The 18,320-nt window shown below is 62.8% G+C and overlaps 1 protein-coding gene across 1 annotated transcript in view; it reads left to right on the forward strand.

Moving 5' to 3' along the window:
• Positions 1 to 682: 682 nt before the first annotated feature.
• The window catches only part of HCFC1 (host cell factor C1), a 42,758-nt gene continuing 25,120 nt past the window's right edge, over positions 683 to 18,320 (forward strand). Inside the window, 12 exon segments of the mRNA XM_077789656.1 lie at positions 683 to 831; positions 2,268 to 2,428; positions 4,761 to 4,969; positions 5,892 to 5,976; positions 6,416 to 6,522; positions 10,593 to 10,807; positions 10,972 to 11,089; positions 12,347 to 12,543; positions 12,751 to 12,817; positions 14,018 to 14,178; positions 15,320 to 15,517; positions 17,218 to 17,448. Of these exon segments, the coding sequence (XP_077645782.1) occupies positions 787 to 831; positions 2,268 to 2,428; positions 4,761 to 4,969; positions 5,892 to 5,976; positions 6,416 to 6,522; positions 10,593 to 10,807; positions 10,972 to 11,089; positions 12,347 to 12,543; positions 12,751 to 12,817; positions 14,018 to 14,178; positions 15,320 to 15,517; positions 17,218 to 17,448 (1,794 nt within the window). The 5' untranslated portion in view covers positions 683 to 786.

Genomic DNA, 18,320 nt, shown 5'->3' on the forward strand with positions numbered 1-18,320 from the left:
CCCTGTGTCCCCACAGTCACCAGCCAGTAGTTCAGGGGGGCACTCTCAGCATGTCACTGTCCCCTTTCTGTCCCCACAGCCACCAGCCAGTGGTTCGGTGGTCATTTTCAGTGTGTCACTGTTCCCTTTCTGTCCCCACAGCCACCAGCCAGTGGTTCAGGGGGTCATTTTCAGTGTGTCACTGTCCCCTGTGTCCCCACAGCCACCAGCCAGTGGTTCAGGGGGTCACTCAGTGTCCTCTCTGTGTCCCTACAGCCACCAACCAGTGGTTCAGGGGTCATTTTCAGTGTGTCACTGTCCCCTGTGTCCCCACAGCCACCAACCAGTGGTTCAGGGGGTTGTTCTCAGTGTGTCACTGTCCCCTGTGTCCCCACAGCCACCAGCCAGTGGTTCAGGGGGTTGTTCTCAGTGTGTCACTGTCCCCTGTGTCCCCACAGCCACCAGCCAGTGGTTCAGGGGGTTGTTCTCAGTGTGTCACTGTCCCCTGTGTCCCCACAGCCACCAACCAGTGGTTCAGGGGTCATTCTCAGTGTGTCACTGTCCCCTGTGTCCCCACAGCCACCAGCCAGTGGTTCAGGGATCATTTTCAGTGTGTCACTGTCCCCTTTCTGTCCCCACAGCCACCAACCAGTGGTTCAGGGGTCATTCTCAGTGTGTCACTGTCCCCTTTCTGTCCCCACAGCCACCAACCAGTGGTTCATCCCGGCCGTGCGGGGGGACATCCCCCCGGGCTGCGCCGCCTACGGCTTCGTGTGTGACGGGACGCGGCTGCTGGTGTTCGGGGGCATGGTGGAGTACGGCAAGTACAGCAACGACCTCTACGAGCTGCAGGTACCCCGGCACCTGGGAACCCCCTGGGCACCTGGGGAGAACCTGGGGAACCCCCCTGGGCACCTGGGGAGAACCTGGGGAACCCCCGGAGCACCTGGGAACCACCTGGGCACCTGGGGAGAACCTGGGGAACCCCCCTGGGCACCTGGGAACCCCCCTGGGCACCTGGGGAACCCCTCTGGGCACCTGGGGAGAACCTGGGGAACCCCCGGAGCACCTGGGACCCTCTCTGGGCACCTGGGGACAACCTGGGGAACCCCCCATGGCACCTGGGACCCCCCTGGGCACCTGGGGAACCCCCCTGGGCACCTGGGGACAACCTGGGTAACCCCCCTGGGCACCTGGGGAGAACCTGGGGAACCCCCTGGGCACCTGGGACCCCCCCATGGCACCTGGGGAACCCCTCTGGGCACCTAGGGAGAACCTGGGGAATCCCCCATGGCACCTGGGACCCCTCCTGGGCACCTGGGGAACCCCCCATGGCACCTGGGGAGAACCTGGGAACCCCCCTGGGCACCTGGGGAGAACCTGGGGAACCCCCAGAGTACCTGGGACCCCCCCCGGGCACCTGAGGAACCCCTCTGGGCACCTGGGGAGAACCTGGGGAACCCTCCTGGGCACCTGGGGGACACCTGGGGAACCCCCCTGGGCACCTGGGACCCCCCCCGGGCACCTGGGGAGAACCTGGGGAACCCCCCTGGGCACCTGGGGAGAACCTGGGAACCCCCGGAGCACCTGGGAACCCCCTGGGCACCTGGGGAGAACCTGGGGAACCCCTCTGGGCACCTGGGAACCCCCTGGGCACCTGGGGAGAACCTGGGAAACCCCTCTGGGAACCTGGGGAGAACCTGGGGAACCCCCGGAGCACCTGGGACCCCCTCTGGGCACCTGGGGAACCCCCCATGGCACCTGGGGAGAACCTGGGAACCCCCCTGGGCACCTGGGGAGAACCTGGGGAATCCCCCATGGCACCTGGGACCCCTCCCGGGCACCTGGGGAACCCCCCTGGGCACCTGTGAACCCCTTTGAGCACCTGGGGAGTCCCCCCGGGCACCTGGGGAGTCCCCCCCAACCCTGGGACCCACCCCTCTCCTCCCCAAATACCCTGGAACTGCCCCCCAGACTCCCCAGAACACCCCCCAAACATCTGAGGACCCTCTCCCCCCCCAGGACCCACCCCAAAATATTCCAGAACCCCCCCAAACCATGGGCGAACCCCCAGGACCCTCCCAAAAATTCCAAGACCTCCTCAGAAACCCCCTCAAATACCTGGGGAGCCCCTCCAGACACCCTGGGACCCCCCCAAAACACCTTGGAAACCCCCCTGGGACCCTCCCGAACACCTGGACCCCCCAGTTTTGGGGTCCCCCATGCCCCTGGGTGCCCCCCAATCCCAGACCCCCTCCCCAAATCCCACATCCCCCTCCCCGTTCCAGGCCTCCAGGTGGGAGTGGAAGCGGCTGAAGGCGAAGACCCCCAAAAACGGGCCCCCCCCTTGCCCCCGGCTGGGCCACAGCTTCTCCCTGGTGGGCAACAAGTGCTACCTGTTCGGGGGGCTGGCCAACGACAGCGAGGACCCCAAAAACAACATCCCCCGGTACGGGGCACCCCAAAACCTGGGGGGCACCCCAAAAACCCTTGGGGGCACCCCAAAAACTTGGGAATCAATGGGGAGAGGGGCGTGGGGCTGGTTTGGGGGCACACAGGGATTTTAGGGGGGGTGTGGGGGATGAGCCTGAAACATTGGGATTGCATTTAGGGAGCCACCCCAAAACCTGGGGGGCACCCCAAACCTCCAGGGCACCCCAAAAACCCTGGGGATAACTGGAGGAAAAGGGGTTTGGGGGCACACAGGGATTTTGGGGGTTGTGGGGATGAGCCTGAAACATTGGGATTGCATTTAGGGGGCCACCCCAAAACCTGGGGGGCACCCCAAAAACCCTTGGGGGCACCCCAAAAACTTGGGAATCAATGTGGGGAGGGGGCTCGGGCCTGGTTGGGGGGGGCACAGGGATTTTGGGGGGCATGGGGTTGAGCCTGAAACATTGGGATCATTTTTAGGGGAGCTCAGGGACCCTTGTGGGGCCACACAGGTGATCCCAAAACCCTGGGAGTTTTGGGGAGGGCAGGGGAACACCCCAAAACCTTGGGAATAGGGTTGGGATGGGGGGACTTGGAGACATTTCTTATTTTTGGGGGGCTCAGGAGTGACCCTAAAACATTCGGGTCATCTTTGGGGGGATTCAGGGATTCCTGGTGGAGGAGCATGGTTTGGGGTGAATTTTAGGGGTTTTAAGAACTCTTTTTGGGGTGTCCCATGTTCCCAAACACCCTTTTAGGGCAGTCCTACATATCCAAACACCCTTTTGGGGTTTTTTTGGGGTTTCCTGGTTTTCTGAAACACCTGCACACAGGGGTACGGGTGACACTGGGACCATCCTGGCTGCATTTTGTGGGATTTAAAGGACTTTTTAGGGCAATTTCATATTCCCAATTACCCTTTTAGACCAGTCCCACACATCCAAACACATCTTTTAGGATTTTTTTTGGGGGTGTCCAGATCTTAATCCCTTCTACAGATACCTGAACACCTGTACCCATGGCCACAGGTGTTTTTGGGACCATCTTTGTGTGCATTTTATGGGATTTAAGGGACCTTTTAGGCCAATCCCATATTCCAAATCACCCTTTTAGGACAGTCCCACATATCCAAACATCCTTTTAGGGTTTTTTGGGGTGCCCAGATTTTCTCAGTCCCTTGTACAGATACCTGAACATCTGTACATGTGGACGCAGGTGTTTTTAGGGCCATCCTGAGTACATTTTATGGGATTTAAGGGATTTTTTAGGCCACTCCCACATATCCAAATACTCTTTTAGGATTTTTTTGGCGTCTCCAGACCTTCTCAGTCCATTCTACGGATATCTAAACATTTGTACACATAGACACAGGTGATTTTGGGACCATCTTGAGTGCATTTTATGGGATTTAAGGGACCTTTTAGGCCAATCCCATATTCCAAATCACCCTTTTAGGACAGTCCCACATATCCAAACATCCTTTTAGGGTTTTTTGGGGTGCCCAGATTTTCTCAGTCCCTTGTACAGATACCTGAACATCTGTATATGTGGACGCAGGTGTTTTTAGGGTCATCCTGAGTACATTTTATGGGATTTTTTAGGCCACTCCCACATATCCAAATACTCTTTTAGGATTTTTTTGGTCTCCAGACCTTCTCAGTCCATTCTACGGATATCTAAACATTTGTACACATAGACACAGGTGGTTTTGGGACCATCTTGAGTGCATTTTATGGGATTTAAGGGACCTTTTAGGCCAATCCCATATTCCAAATCACCTTTTTAGGACAGTCCCACATATCCAAACACCCTTTTAGGGTTTTTTGGGGTGCCCAGATTTTCTCAGTCCCTTGTACAGATACCTGAACACCTGTACACGTGGACGCAGGTGTTTTTAGGGCCATCCTGAGTACATTTTATGGGATTTAAGGGATTTTTTAGGCCACTCCCACATATCCAAATACCCTTTTAGGATTTTTTTGGGGTCTTCTCAGTCCCTTCTACGGATATCTAAACATTTGTACACATAGACACAGGTGGTTTTGGGACCATCTTGAGTGCATTTTGTGGGATTTAAGGAATCTTTTAGGCCAATCCCATGTCCCTGGTCACCCTTTTAGGCCAGTCCCACACATCCAAACACGTATTTTAGGATTTTTTTTGGGGGTGTCCAGATCTCAATCCCTTCTACAGACATCTGAACACCTGCACCCATGGCCCCGGTGTTTTTGGGACCATCTTGGGTGCATTTTATGGGATTTAAGGGACCTTTTAGATCAATCCCACACATCCAACCGCCCTTTTAGGATCTTTTATGGGATCTCCTGACCCCGTATCCCTTTCCTCAGCTACCTGAACGACCTGTACGTGCTGGAGCTGCGCCCGGGCTCGGGGGTGCTGGCCTGGGACATCCCCATCACTTACGGGGTGCTGCCCCCTCCCCGGGAGTCCCACACGGCCGTGGTGTACACGGAGCGCGACGGGCGGCGCTCGCGCCTCGTCATCTACGGGGGCATGAGCGGCTGCAGGCTGGGGGATCTGTGGACCCTGGATATCGGTATGGGGGATTTTGGGGCAGTTTTGGGGTTTTTAAGGGGTTTTGGGGGGATTTGGGGGAATTTGGGGGGGTTTGGGGGTGTTTGGGGTCTGGAGAACTTGGAGGAGTGGAAGGTGTGAGGGACACTAGGGGCTATGAGCAGCTGCAGGCTGGGGGATCTGTGGACCCTGGATATCGGTATGGGGGATTTTGGGGCAGTTTTGGGGTTTTTAAGGGGTTTTGTGGGTTTTTAAAGGGTTTTGGGGAGTTTTGGGGTTAGAGGAATGGGGGTTACTGGGGGATATCGTCATCTACGGGGGCATGAGCGGCTGCAGGCTGGGGGATCTGTGGACCCTGGATATCGGTATGGGGGATTTTGGGGCAGTTTTGGGTTTTTTTGGGGGGGTTTTTGGGGATTTTGAGGATTTTTAGGGGATTTAGGGTCTAGAGGACTCAGGGCAATGGAGGGCAGTGAGGGACACTGGGGGATGTTGGTATCTACAGGGGTGTGAGTGGCTGTTTCTTTACATTTTCGGTGGTTTTGGGCCCATTCCCTCACATTTTGGGGTCGTTTCCTCACATTTTGGATTAATTTCTTCAAATCCCAGATGAACTTGGGGTTGTTTCCTCTCATTTTGGGGTTGTTCACTCACACTTTGGGGTTGTTTCCTCACATTTTTTAATCAATTTTTTCAAATCTTGGGTCATTTTGGGGCTGTTTTCTCTCAGTTTTGATTAATTTATTCAAATCCTGGGTGGTTTTTGGCCCGTTTCCTCACATTTTGGGTCCATTTCCTTACATTTTGGGCCCGTTTCCTCACATTTTGGGTCCATTTCCTTACATTTTGGGCCCGTTTCCTCACATTTTGGGTCCCTTTCCTTACATTTTGGGTCCATTTCCTCACGTTTTGGGGCTGTTTCCTCACATTTTGGGGGTTTTCAGAGACGCTGACCTGGAACAAGCCGAGCCTGAGCGGGGTCGCTCCCCTCCCCCGCAGCCTCCACTCGGCCACCACCATCGGCAACAAGTGAGTCTGGGGGCGACCCCCCCCAAAAAAAACCCCCAAAGTCCCCCCCTGACCCCCCCCTTTGTCCTGGGGGGTCCCTTTGTGTCCTTGTCCCCACCCCAGGGTGGGTTGGGGGTCCTTAGTGGGGGGTGTTTTGTTTTATTTTAATTTTTTAATCAATATGGGTGGTCTAATTACCCCCCCGCAAAGATGAAAATTTTGGGTTGGGGTCTCTGGGTCCCCCTGACCTCTGACCCCCCCCCCCCCCAGGAGGGACATTTTTGGGGGGTGGGTGCCCCTATAAACCCCCCACCACACCCCAGGAGGGACATTTTTGGGGTCTGGGTGTCCTTGTGATCTTTGTGACCCCTGTGGACCCCCCAGGGCTGTGCAGATTTTTGGGGTGGGGGTCTCTGGGTCCCCCCCTGACCCCTCCCTGACCTCTGACCCCCCCCCACAGGATGTACGTGTTTGGGGGGTGGGTGCCCCTGGTGATGGATGACGTGAAGGTGGCGACGCACGAGAAGGAATGGAAGTGCACCAACACCCTGGCCTGCCTGAACCTGGGTGAGGAGGGGGCTTGGGACCCCCAAACCCACCCTGAAACCCCCCAAACCTGAACCTGGGTGAGGAGGGGGCTTGGGACCCCCAAACCCACCCCAAATCCACCCTGAAACCCCCCAAACCTGAGCCCGGGTGAGGAGGGGGCTTGGGACCCCCAAACCCACCCCAAATCCACCCTGAAACCCCCCAAACCTCAACCTGGGTGAGGAGGGGGCTTGGGACCCCCAAACCCACCCCAAATCCACCCTGAAACCCCCCAAACCTGAGCCCGGGTGAGGAGGGGGCTTGGGACCCCCAAACCCACCCCAAATCCACCCTGAAACCCCCCAAACCTCAACCTGGGTGAGGAGGGGGCTTGGGACCCCCAAACCCACCTCAAATCTTTTAATGGGACCCCCAAAACTGACCCCAAATCCACCCTAAAACCTTTGAACACCTCCCCAATTCCCCCAAATCCCACCCAAACCTCACTCTGAGCCCCCTCAAATCCCTCCAGACCCCTCCCCAATTGCCCCAAACCCCTCCCCATTTCCCTCTAAATCCCCCCAAATCCCACTCTGAACCCCCCAAATCCCCCCCAAACCTTACTCTGAGCCTCCCAAACCCTGGGTTGACCCCCCGAACCTCTCCCCAATTCCCCCAAATCCCCCAAACCTCTCCCCAGTTCCTCCAAATCCATCAACCCCCTCCCCAATTCCCCCAAACCCCCTCCCCACTTCCCCAAACCCCCCTTGTGACCCCCCCAAACCCCTCAGTGACCCCCTCGTACCCCCAGACTCAATGGCCTGGGAGCCGCTGGTGCTGGAGACGCTGGAGGAGCCCCCAAGACCCCTCCCCAAACCCCTCTGTGACCCCCCCAAACCCCTCCTCAATTCCCCCAAACCCCTCTGTGACCCCTTAAACCCCTCCTCAATTTCCCCAAACCCCTCTGTGACCCCCCCAAACCCCTCTGTGACCCCCTAAACGCCTCCTCAATTCCCCCAAACCCCTCTGTGACCCCCCCAAACCCCTCTGTGACCCCCTAAACCCCTCCTCAATTCCCCCAAACCCCTCTGTGACCCCCCCAAACCCCTCTCTGACCCCCCCGAACTCCCCTGTGACCCTCCCTGACCCCCCCCTGCCCCCAGACTCAATGGCCTGGGAGCTGCTGCTGCTGGAGACCCTGGAGGAACCTCCAAGACCCCTCCCCAAACCCCACTCTGAGCCCCCCAAAACCCCTCCTCAATTCCCCCAAACCCCTCTGCAACCCCCCAAACTCCCCTGTGACCCTCCCTGACCCCCCCGTGCCCCCCAGACTCGATGGCCTGGGAGCCACTGGTGCTGGAGACGCTGGAGGAGCCCCCAAGACCCCTCCCCAAACCCCTGTGTGACCTCCCCAAACCCCTCTGTGACCCCCCCAAACCCCTCCTCAATTCCCCCAAACCCCTCTCTGACCCCCCCGAACTCCCCTGTGACCCCCCCAAACCCCTCTGTGACCCCCCAAACCCCTCTGTGACCCCCCCAAACCCCTCCTCAATTCCCCCAAACCCCTCTGTGCCCCCCCAAACCCCTCTCTGACCCCCTAAACCCCTCCTCAATTCCCCCAAACCCCTCTGTGACCCCCCCAAACCCCTCTCTGACCCCCCAAACCCCTCTGTGACCCCCCCCAAACTCCTCCTCAATTCCCCCAAACCCCTCCCTGACCCCCCCGTGCCCCCCAGACTCGATGGCCTGGGAGCCGCTGGTGCTGGAGACCCTGGAGGAACCCCCAAGACCCCTCCCCAAACCCCACTCTGAGCCCCCCCAAACCCCTCTGTGACCCCCCCAAACCCCTCTGTGACCCCCCCAAACCCCTCCTCAATTCCCCCAAACCCCTCTGTGACCCCCCCAAACCCCTCTCTGACCCCCCCGAACTCCCCTGTGACCCTCCCTAACCCCTCTCTGCCCCCAGACTCAATGGCCTGGGAGCTGCTGGTGCTGGAGACCCTGGAGGAACATCTAAGACCCCTCCCAAACCCCTCTCTGACCCCCCAAACCCCTCTGTGACCCCCCCAAACCCCTCTCTGACCCCCCAAACCCCTCTGTGACCCCTCCCAAACCCCTCTCTGACCCCCCAAACCCCTCCCTGACCCCCCCGTGCCCCCCAGACTCGATGGCCTGGGAGCCGCTGGTGCTGGAGACGCTGGAGGAGCCCCCAAGACCCCTCCCCAAACCCCTCTGTGCCCCCCCCAAACCCCTCTGTGACCCCCCAAACCCCTCCCTGACCCCCCCGTGCCCCCCAGACTCGATGGCCTGGGAGCCGCTGGTGCTGGAGACGCTGGAGGAGCCCCCAAGACCCCTCCCCAAACCCCTCTGTGACCCCCCCAAACCCCTCTGTGACCCCCCCAAACCCCTCTCTGACCCCCCAAACCCCTCCCTGACCCTCCCGTGCCCCCCAGACTCGATGGCCTGGGAGCCGCTGGTGCTGGAGACGCTGGAGGAACATCTGAGACCCCTCCCCAAACCCCTCTCTGACCCCCCAAACCCCTCTGTGACCCCCCCCAAACCCCTCCTCAATTCCCCCAAACCCCTCAGTGACCCCCTCGTACCCCCAGACTCAATGGCCTGGGAGCCGCTGGTGCTGGAGACGCTGGAGGAGCCCCCAAGACCCCTCCCCAAACCCCTCTGTGACCCCCCCAAACCCCTCCTCAATTCCCCCAAACCCCTCTGTGACCCCTTAAACCCCTCCTCAATTTCCCCAAACCCCTCTGTGACCCCCCCAAACCCCTCTGTGACCCCCTAAACGCCTCCTCAATTCCCCCAAACCCCTCTGTGACCCCCCCAAACCCCTCTGTGACCCCCTAAACCCCTCCTCAATTCCCCCAAACCCCTCTGTGACCCCCCCAAACCCCTCTCTGACCCCCCCGAACTCCCCTGTGACCCTCCCTGACCCCCCCCTGCCCCCAGACTCAATGGCCTGGGAGCTGCTGCTGCTGGAGACCCTGGAGGAACCTCCAAGACCCCTCCCCAAACCCCACTCTGAGCCCCCCAAAACCCCTCCTCAATTCCCCCAAACCCCTCTGCAACCCCCCAAACTCCCCTGTGACCCTCCCTGACCCCCCCGTGCCCCCCAGACTCGATGGCCTGGGAGCCGCTGGTGCTGGAGACGCTGGAGGAGCCCCCAAGACCCCTCCCCAAACCCCTGTGTGACCTCCCCAAACCCCTCTGTGACCCCCCCAAACCCCTCCTCAATTCCCCCAAACCCCTCTCTGACCCCCCCGAACTCCCCTGTGACCCCCCCAAACCCCTCTGTGACCCCCCAAACCCCTCTGTGACCCCCCCAAACCCCTCCTCAATTCCCCCAAACCCCTCTGTGCCCCCCCCAAACCCCTCTCTGACCCCCTAAACCCCTCCTCAATTCCCCCAAACCCCTCTCTGACCCCCCAAACCCCTCTGTGACCCCCCCCAAACCCCTCCTCAATTCCCCCAAACCCCTCCCTGACCCCCCCGTGCCCCCCAGACTCGATGGCCTGGGAGCCGCTGGTGCTGGAGACCCTGGAGGAACCCCCAAGACCCCTCCCCAAACCCCTCTCTGACCCCCCAAACCCCTCTGTGACCCCCCCCAAACCCCTCTGTGACCCCCCCGTGCCCCCCAGACTCGATGGCCTGGGAGCCGCTGGTGCTGGAGACCCTGGAGGAACCCCCAAGACCCCTCCCCAAACCCCACTCTGAGCCCCCCCAAACCCCTCTGTGACCCCCCCAAACCCCTCTGTGACCCCCCCAAACCCCTCCCTGACCCCCCCGTGCCCCCCAGACTCGATGGCTTGGGAGCCACTGGTGCTGGAGACCCTGGAGGAACATCTAAGACCCCTCCCCAAACCCCTCTGTGACCCCCCCAAACCCCTCCTCAATTCCCCCAAACCCCTCCTCAATTCCCCCAAACCCCTCTGTGAGCCCGCCAAACCCCTCTGTCACCCCCCCAAACCCCTCTGTGCCCCCCCCAAACCCCTCCTCAATTCCCCCAAACCCCTCTCTGACCCCCCAAACCCCTCTGTGACCCCCCAAACCCCTCTGTGACCCCCCAAACCCCTCTGTGACCCCCCCGTGCCCCCCAGACTCGATGGCCTGGGAGCCGCTGGTGCTGGAGACGCTGGAGGACAACGTGCCGCGGGCTCGCGCCGGGCACTGCGCCGTGGCCATCGCCACCCGCCTCTACATCTGGAGCGGCCGCGACGGCTACCGCAAGGCCTGGAACAACCAGGTGTGCTGCAAGGACCTGTGGTACCTGGAGACAGGTGAGTCTGGGGGGGCTGCAAGGACCTGGGGGGCTGCAAGGACCTAGGGGGCTGCAAGGACCTGTGGTACCTGGAGACAGGTGAGTCTGGGGGGCCTGCAAGGACCTGGGGGCTGCAAGGATCTGGGGGGCTGCAAGGATCTGGGGGGCTGCAAGGACCTGTGGTACCTGGAGACAGGTGAGTCTGGGGGGGCTGCAAGGACCTGGGGGGCTGCAAGGACCTGTGGTACCTGGGACAGGTGAGTCTGGGGGGCTGCAAGGACCTGGGGGGCTGCAAGGACCTGGGGGGCTGCAAGGACCTGTGGTACCTGGAGACAGGTGAGTCTGGGGGGGCTGCAAGGACCTGGGGGGCTGCAAGGACCTGTGGTACCTGGAGACAGGTGAGTCTGGGGGGCTGCAAGGACCTGTGGTACCTGGGACAGGTGAGTCTGGGGGGCCTGCAAGGACCTGTGGTACCTGGAGACAGGTGAGTCTGGGGGGCCTGCAAGGACCTGGGGGGCTGCAAGGACCTGTGGTACCTGGAGACAGGTGAGTCTGGGGGGGCTGCAAGGACCTGGGGGGCTGCAAGGATCTGGGGGGCTGCAAGGACCTGTGGTACCTGGAGACAGGTGAGTCTGAGGGGGCTGAAAGGACCTGGGGGGCTGCAAGGACCTGTGGTACCTGGAGACAGGTGAGTCTGCGGGGGCTGCAAGGATCTGGGGGGCTGCAAGGACCTGTGGTACCTGGGGACAGGTGAGTCTGAGGGGGCTGCAAGGACCTGTGGTACCTGGGGACAGGTGAGTCTGAGGGGGCTGCAAGGACCTGTGGTACCTGGGGACAGGTGAGTCTGGGGGGGGGTTGGGGGGATCCTAGCTGTGCTGCAACGCAGGTGTGATAGCTGTAGCCCAGGTGTAATAGAGTGTGATACGAGTGGTACAGGTGTACCCAGGTGTTGCGTGGGTATAAGTCAGGTGTACCCAGGTGTGATGTGAGTGGCACAGGTGTACCCAGGTGTACCCAGCTGTGATATGAGTGGCACAGGTGTACCCAGCTACACCCAGGTGTGATAGGAGCGGCACAGGTGTGCCCAGGTACACCCAGGTGCGATATGAGCAGCACAGGTGTACCCAGGTGTACCCAGCTGTGCTATGAGCGGCACAGGTGTACCCCGGGAGTACCCAGGTGCGATAGGAGCGGCCCAGGTGTACCCAGGTGCACCCAGGTGTGTTTGGAGCGGCCCAGGTGTACCCAGGTGTGATATGAGTGGCACAGGTGCACCCAGGTGTGTTAGGAGTGGCACAGGTGTACCCTGGGAGTACCCAGGTGTGTTAGGAGCAGCCCAGGTGTACCCAGGTGCGATATGACCGGCACAGGTGCACCCAGGTGTGTTAGGAGTAGCACAGGTGTACCCAGGTGCACCCAGCTGTGCTGTGAGTGGCACAGGTGTACCCCGGTGCACCCAGGTGTGTTCAGAGCGGCCCAGGTGTACCCAGGTGCACCCAGGTGTGTTAGGAGCAGCCCAGGTGCACCCAGGTGTGTTTGGAGCAGCCCAGGTGTGCCGCCCCCGTGCCCACCCGTGCCCCCCTGTCCCCGCAGAGCGCCCGCCGGCGCCGGGCCGCGTGCAGCTGGTGCGCGCCAACACCACGTCGCTGGAGGTGAGCTGGGGCGCGGTGCCCACGGCCGACTCGTACCTGCTGCAGCTGCAGAAGTACGAGCTGCCCGCCGCGCCCGCGCCGCCGCCCGTGCCCTCGGTGCCCGCCAACCCGCCCAAGAGCCCCGCGCCCGCCGCGCCCGCGCCGCCGCCCGCGCCGCCCGCCCTGCCCCAGCTGGGCGGCGTGGGGCTCACGCTGCTGCCCCCGCCCGCCGCGCCCCCCAACCCGCCCGGCGCCGCCGCCGCGGGCACGGCGGGCGCGGGCGGCGGCACGGCGGCCGTGGCGGCGGTGGCGGCCGCGGGCGGGGCCGGGGCGGCGGTGGCCGCGGCTCCCGGTGCCACCCTGCAGGTGCTGCCGGCCGCGGGCGCGGCGGCCACCGCGGCCAGCGGAGCGGCCACGGCCGGGAGGGCGCCCGGTGAGTTGGGGGGCGTTGGGGACACTGGGGGGCGTTGGGGACGCTGGGAGGACGCTGGGGACATTGAGTGGGGCATTGGGGACATTGAGGGGGCATTGGGGACACTGGGAGGACGTTGAGGGGAGCTTTGGGGACACTGGGGGGCGTTGGGGACGCTGGGGGGGACATTGAGGGGGGCGTTGGGGACATTGGGGACACTGGGGGGGACGTTGGGGACATTGAGGGGGGCGTTGGGGACACTGGGGGGGACGTTGAGGGGGACATTGGGGGGGACATTGAGGGGGCATTAGGGACATTGGGGACACTGGGGGGGACGTTGGGGACATTGAGGGGGGCATTGGGGACATTGAGGGGGGCATTGGGGACACTGGGGGGGACGTTGGGGACATTGAGGGGGGCATTGGGGACACTGGGAGGACGTTGAGGGGAGCGTTGGGGACACTGGGGGGGACGCTGGGGACATTCGGGGGGACATTGAGGGGGGCATTAGGGACATTGGGGACACTGGGGGGGACATTGGGGACATTGAGGGGGGGCATTGGGGACACTGGGGGGGACACTGGGGGGGACTTTGGGGACATTGAAGGGGGCATTGGGGACATTGGGGACACTGGGGGGGACGCTGGGGACATTGGGGGGGACTTTGGGGACATTGAGGGGAGCATTGGGGACACTGGGGCGGACGTTGGGGACATTGAGGGGGGCATTGGGGACACTGGGAGGACGTTGAGGGGAGCGTTGGGGACATTGAGGGGGGCATTAGGGACATTGGGGACACTGGGGGGGACGTTGGGGACATTGGGGGGGACATTGGGGACATTGAGGGGGGCATTTGGGACACCTGGGGGACATTGAGGGGGGCATTGGGGACACTGGGGGGGACGTTGGGGACATTGAGGAGGGCATTCGGGACACCTGGGGGACATTGAGGGGGGCGTTGGGGACATTGGGGGGGACATTGGGGACATTGGGGGGACATTGAGGGGGGTGTTGGGGACATTGGGGGTGACATTGGGGACATTGGGGGGACATTGAGGGGGACATTGGGGACACTGGGGGGGACGCTGGGGACATTGGGGGGGACGCTGGGGACATTGTTGGGGAGAAATGGGGACACGGGGGACATTGAGAGGGCCAGGAGGGTGCTGGGGGTGGCAGGGGACATGGGGGATGTCCCTGGGTGTCCCTGTCCCCCCCCAGGTGTCCCGGCGGTGCTGAAGGTGACCGGTCCCCCTGCGGCCAGCGCGGGGCCACCGCTGGTCACCGTGCGCTCGGCCGGGCCCGGCAAGGCGCCGGTGACGGTGACGTCGCTGCCCGCCGGCGTCAGGATGGTGGTGCCCACCCAGAGCCCCCAGGGCACGGTGAGAGCGGGCACACCTGGGGACACCTGGGACAGGTGGGGGGCACGGGGAGGGGTCCCAGGGGGTCCTGGGGGGTACCTGGGGGACACAGGTGTGACACGGGTGGTACCTGGGGGTGACACAGAGGAGCTCCAAGGGGTACCTGGGGGACACAGGTGTGACACAGGTGGTCCTTGGGTATCACCTTGCTGTCCCAGGTGCGCCCAGGTGTGTTCCAGGTATACCCAGGTGTGACCTGGTGCCCCCCAGCTGTCCCTAGGTGTGCCCAGGTGTGCTCAGGTGTCCCCAGATGTGCCCCCAGCAGTCCCCAGGTGTGCTCAGCTGTTCCTCCGTGTGCTCAGGTGTCCCCCCAGCTGTCCCCAGCTGTGCCCCCAGATGTCCTCAGCTGTGCTCAGGTGTCCCCAGCTGTCCCCAGGTGTGCTCAGGTGTGCCCCCAGCAGTCCCCAGGTGTGCCCCCGGATGTTCTCAGGTGTCCCCAGCTGTGTCCCCAGCTGTCCCCAGATGTCCTCAGCTGTGCTCAGGTGTCTCTAGCTGTCCCTAGGTGTCCCCAGCTGTGCTCAGGTGTCCCCAGCTGTGCTCAGGTGTGCCCAGCTGTGCTCAGGTGTCTCTAGCTGTCCCTAGGTGTCCCCAGCTGTGCTCAGGTGTCCCCAGCTGTGCTCAGGTGTCCCCAGCTGTGCCCAGCTGTCCCCAGCTGTGCTCAGGTGTCCCCAGCTGTCCCCAGGTGTGCCCAGCTGTGCCCAGCTGTGCTCAGGTGTCTCTAGCTGTCCCCAGGTGTGCCCAGCTGTGCCCAGCTGTGCTCAGCTGTCCTCAGGTGTCCCCAGCTGTGCTCAGGTGTCTCTAGATGTCACCAGCTGTGCCCAGCTGTGCCCAGATGTGCTCAGGTGTCTCTAGCTGTGCCCAGCTGTGCTCAGGTGTCTCTAGCTGTGCCTAGGTGTGCTCAGGTGTCCCCAGCTGTCCCTAGCTGTCCCCAGCTGTGCTCAGGTGTCCCCAGCTGTCCCCAGCTGTGCTCAGGTGTCCCCAGCTGTGCCCAGCTGTGCTCAGCTGTCCCTAGGTGTGCCCAGCTGTCCCTAGCTGTCCCCAGCTGTGCTCAGGTGTGCCCAGCTGTGCCCAGCTGTGCTCAGGTGTGCCCCCCACCCCGCAGGTGATCGGCAGCAGCCCGCAGATGAGCGGCATGGCCGCGCTGGCCGCAGCGGCCGCGGCCACCCAGAAGATCCCGCCGGCCTCGGCGCCCACCGTGCTCAGCGTCCCCGCGGGGGCCACCATCGTCAAGACGGTGGCCGTGACCCCCGGGGCCACCACCCTGCCCGCCACCGTCAAGGTGGCCTCGTCACCTGTCATGGTAGGGGACGCTGGGGGGGTTTGGGTGGCGCTGATGGGGGCTGGCTGTGCTGGTGTCATTGTCACCGCGGTGTCACCGGGGCTTGGGTGGCCTGGGGTGGCACCGGGGGACTTGAGGTTGACCCCATGGTGTCACCAGGGGACTCAGGGTGACGCCGTGGCGTCACCAGCAGCCTGGTGGGTGTCCCCACCGTGTCCCCGTGATACCCCCACGTGTCCCTGCCATGTCCCCGTGCTTGCTGCCGCCCCTCAATGTCCCCACGCTGTCCCCCCGTGTCCCTACCACGTCCCACGCTGTCCCCATGCTGACCCCACCATGTCCCCCCATGTCCCCACGCTGTCCCCACGCTGTCTCCACCATGTCCCATCATGTCCCCATGCTGTCCCCTCAATGTCCCCACGCTGTCTCCATCTCATCCCTCTATCTCTCCAACATGTCCCTCTGTGTCCCTACCATGTCCCCCCATGTCCCTTACCACGTTCCACCCTGTCCCCACGCTGTCTCCACCATGTCCCATCATGTCCCCATGCTGTCCCCTCAATGTCCCCATGCTGTCTCCATCTCATCCCTCAATCTCTCCAACATGTCCCTCTGTGTCCCTACCGTGTCCCTACCATGTCCCCCCATGTCCCTTACCACGTCCCACGCTGTCCCCATGCTGAACCCACCATGTCCCCTCAATCTCCCCACCATGTTCCCACCATGTCTCCGTGTTCCCACACTGTCCCACTGTGTCCCCACGCTGTCCCCACCATGTCCCACCATGTCCCCACCGTGTCCCCCCATGTCCCCACGCTGTCCCCCTGTGTCCCTACCACGTCCCACCCTGTCCCCATGCTGACCCCACCTTGTCCCACCATGTCTCCACTGTGTCCCCCCATGTCCCCACACTGTCCCCCTGGGTCCCCCCCATGTCCCCCCTGTGCCCCCACGCTGTCCCCACCGTGTCCCCACCGTGTCCCCCCTGTGTCCCCACGCTGTCCCCACCGTGTCCCCCCCATGTTGCCATGCTGTCCCCACCATGTCCCCCCGTGTCCCCACACTGTCCCCCTGTGTCCCCACCATGCCCCCCCATGTCCCCACCGTGTCCCCCCTGTGTCCCCACACTATCCCCACCATGCCCCCCCATGTCCCCACACTGTCCCCTCATGTCCCCACGCTGTCCCCACCGTGTCCCCCCATGTCCCCACCATGTCCTCCCCATGTCCCCACATTGTCCCCCTGTGTCCCTACCATGTCCCCCCATGTCCCTATGCTGTCCCCACCATGTCCCCCCATGTCCCCACGCTGTCCCCACTGTGTCCCCCCCATGTTGCCATGCTGTCCCCACACTGTCCCCCTGTGTCCCCACGCTGTCCCCACCATGTCCCTCCATGTCCCCACGCTGTCCCCGTGTCCCCACCATGCCCCCCCATGTCCCCACACTGTCCCCTCATGTCCCCACACTGTCCCCACCGTGTCCCCCCATGTCCCCACCGTGTCTTCCCCATGTCCCCACATGTCCCCCTGTGTCCGTACCATGTCCCCATGCTGTCCCCACCGTGTCCCCCCATGTCCCCACCATGCCCCCCCATGTCCCCACGCTGTCCCCCTGTGTCCCCCCCATGTCCCCCATGTCCCCACCATGCCCCCCCTATGTCCCCACGCTGTCCCCCTGTGTCCCCACCATGCCCCCCCATGTCCCCACCGTGTCCCCCCAGGTGAGCAACCCCGCCACGCGCATGCTGAAGACGGCGGCCGCCCAGGTGGGCACGGCCGGGGCGTCCCCCGCGGCCACCAACGCGGCCACCAGGCCCATCATCACCGTGCACAAGTCCGGCACGGTGACGGTGGCCCAGCAGGCCCAGGTGGTCACCACCGTGGTCGGAGGGGTCACCAAGACCATCACGCTGGTCAAGAGCCCCATCTCTGTGCCGGGGGGCAGCGCCCTGGTGAGGGCTGGGGGACAGGGGGGACAATGGGGGACACGGGTTTGGGGACATTGAGAGGGGTGGGACACGGGTTTGGGGACATTGAGGAGGTGGGATGTGGGTTTGGGGACGGGGGGACACTGGGGGACACGGGTTGGGGACATTGTGGGGGGGATGTGGGTTTGGGGACAGGGGGGACAATGGGGGACACGGGTTGGGGACATTGTGGGGGGGATGTGGGTTTGGGGACAGGGGGGACAATGGGGGACACGGGTTGGGGACATTGGGGGGGGGGTTTGGGTTTGGGGACAGGGGGGACAATGGGGGACACGGGTTTGGGGACATTGAGAGGGGTGGGACACGGGTTTGGGGACATTGAGGAGGTGGGATGTGGGTTTGGGGACAGGGGGGACAATGGGGGACACGGGTTTGGGGACATTGGGGGGGGGGATGTGGGTTTGGGGACAGGGGGGACAATGGGGGACACGGGTTTGGGGACATTGAGAGGGGTGGGACACGGGTTTGGGGACATTGGTGGGGGGATGTGGGTTTGGGGACGGGGGGACACTGGGGGACAGTGGGGAGGTGGGGACACGGGTTTGGGGACATTGAGGAGGTGGGATGTGGGTTTGGGGACAGGGGGACACTGGGGGACACGGGTTTGGGGATGGGGGGGACAGTGGGGAGGTGGGGACACGGGTTTGGGGACATTGAGGGGGTGGGACGTGGGTTTGGGGACATTGAGGGGGTGGCACATGGGTTTGGGGACATTGGGGGGGTGGCACATGGGTTTGGGGACATTGAGGAGGTGGGATATGGGTTTGGGGGGGGTCTTTGGGAGTGGGGACCCCAATTTGGGGACGTTGGGAGGGTGGGGACATGGATTTGGGGAT

Source organism: Lonchura striata, chromosome 36 (assembly GCF_046129695.1).
Source record: "Lonchura striata isolate bLonStr1 chromosome 36, bLonStr1.mat, whole genome shotgun sequence".
Classification (NCBI taxonomy): domain Eukaryota; kingdom Metazoa; phylum Chordata; class Aves; order Passeriformes; family Estrildidae; genus Lonchura; species Lonchura striata.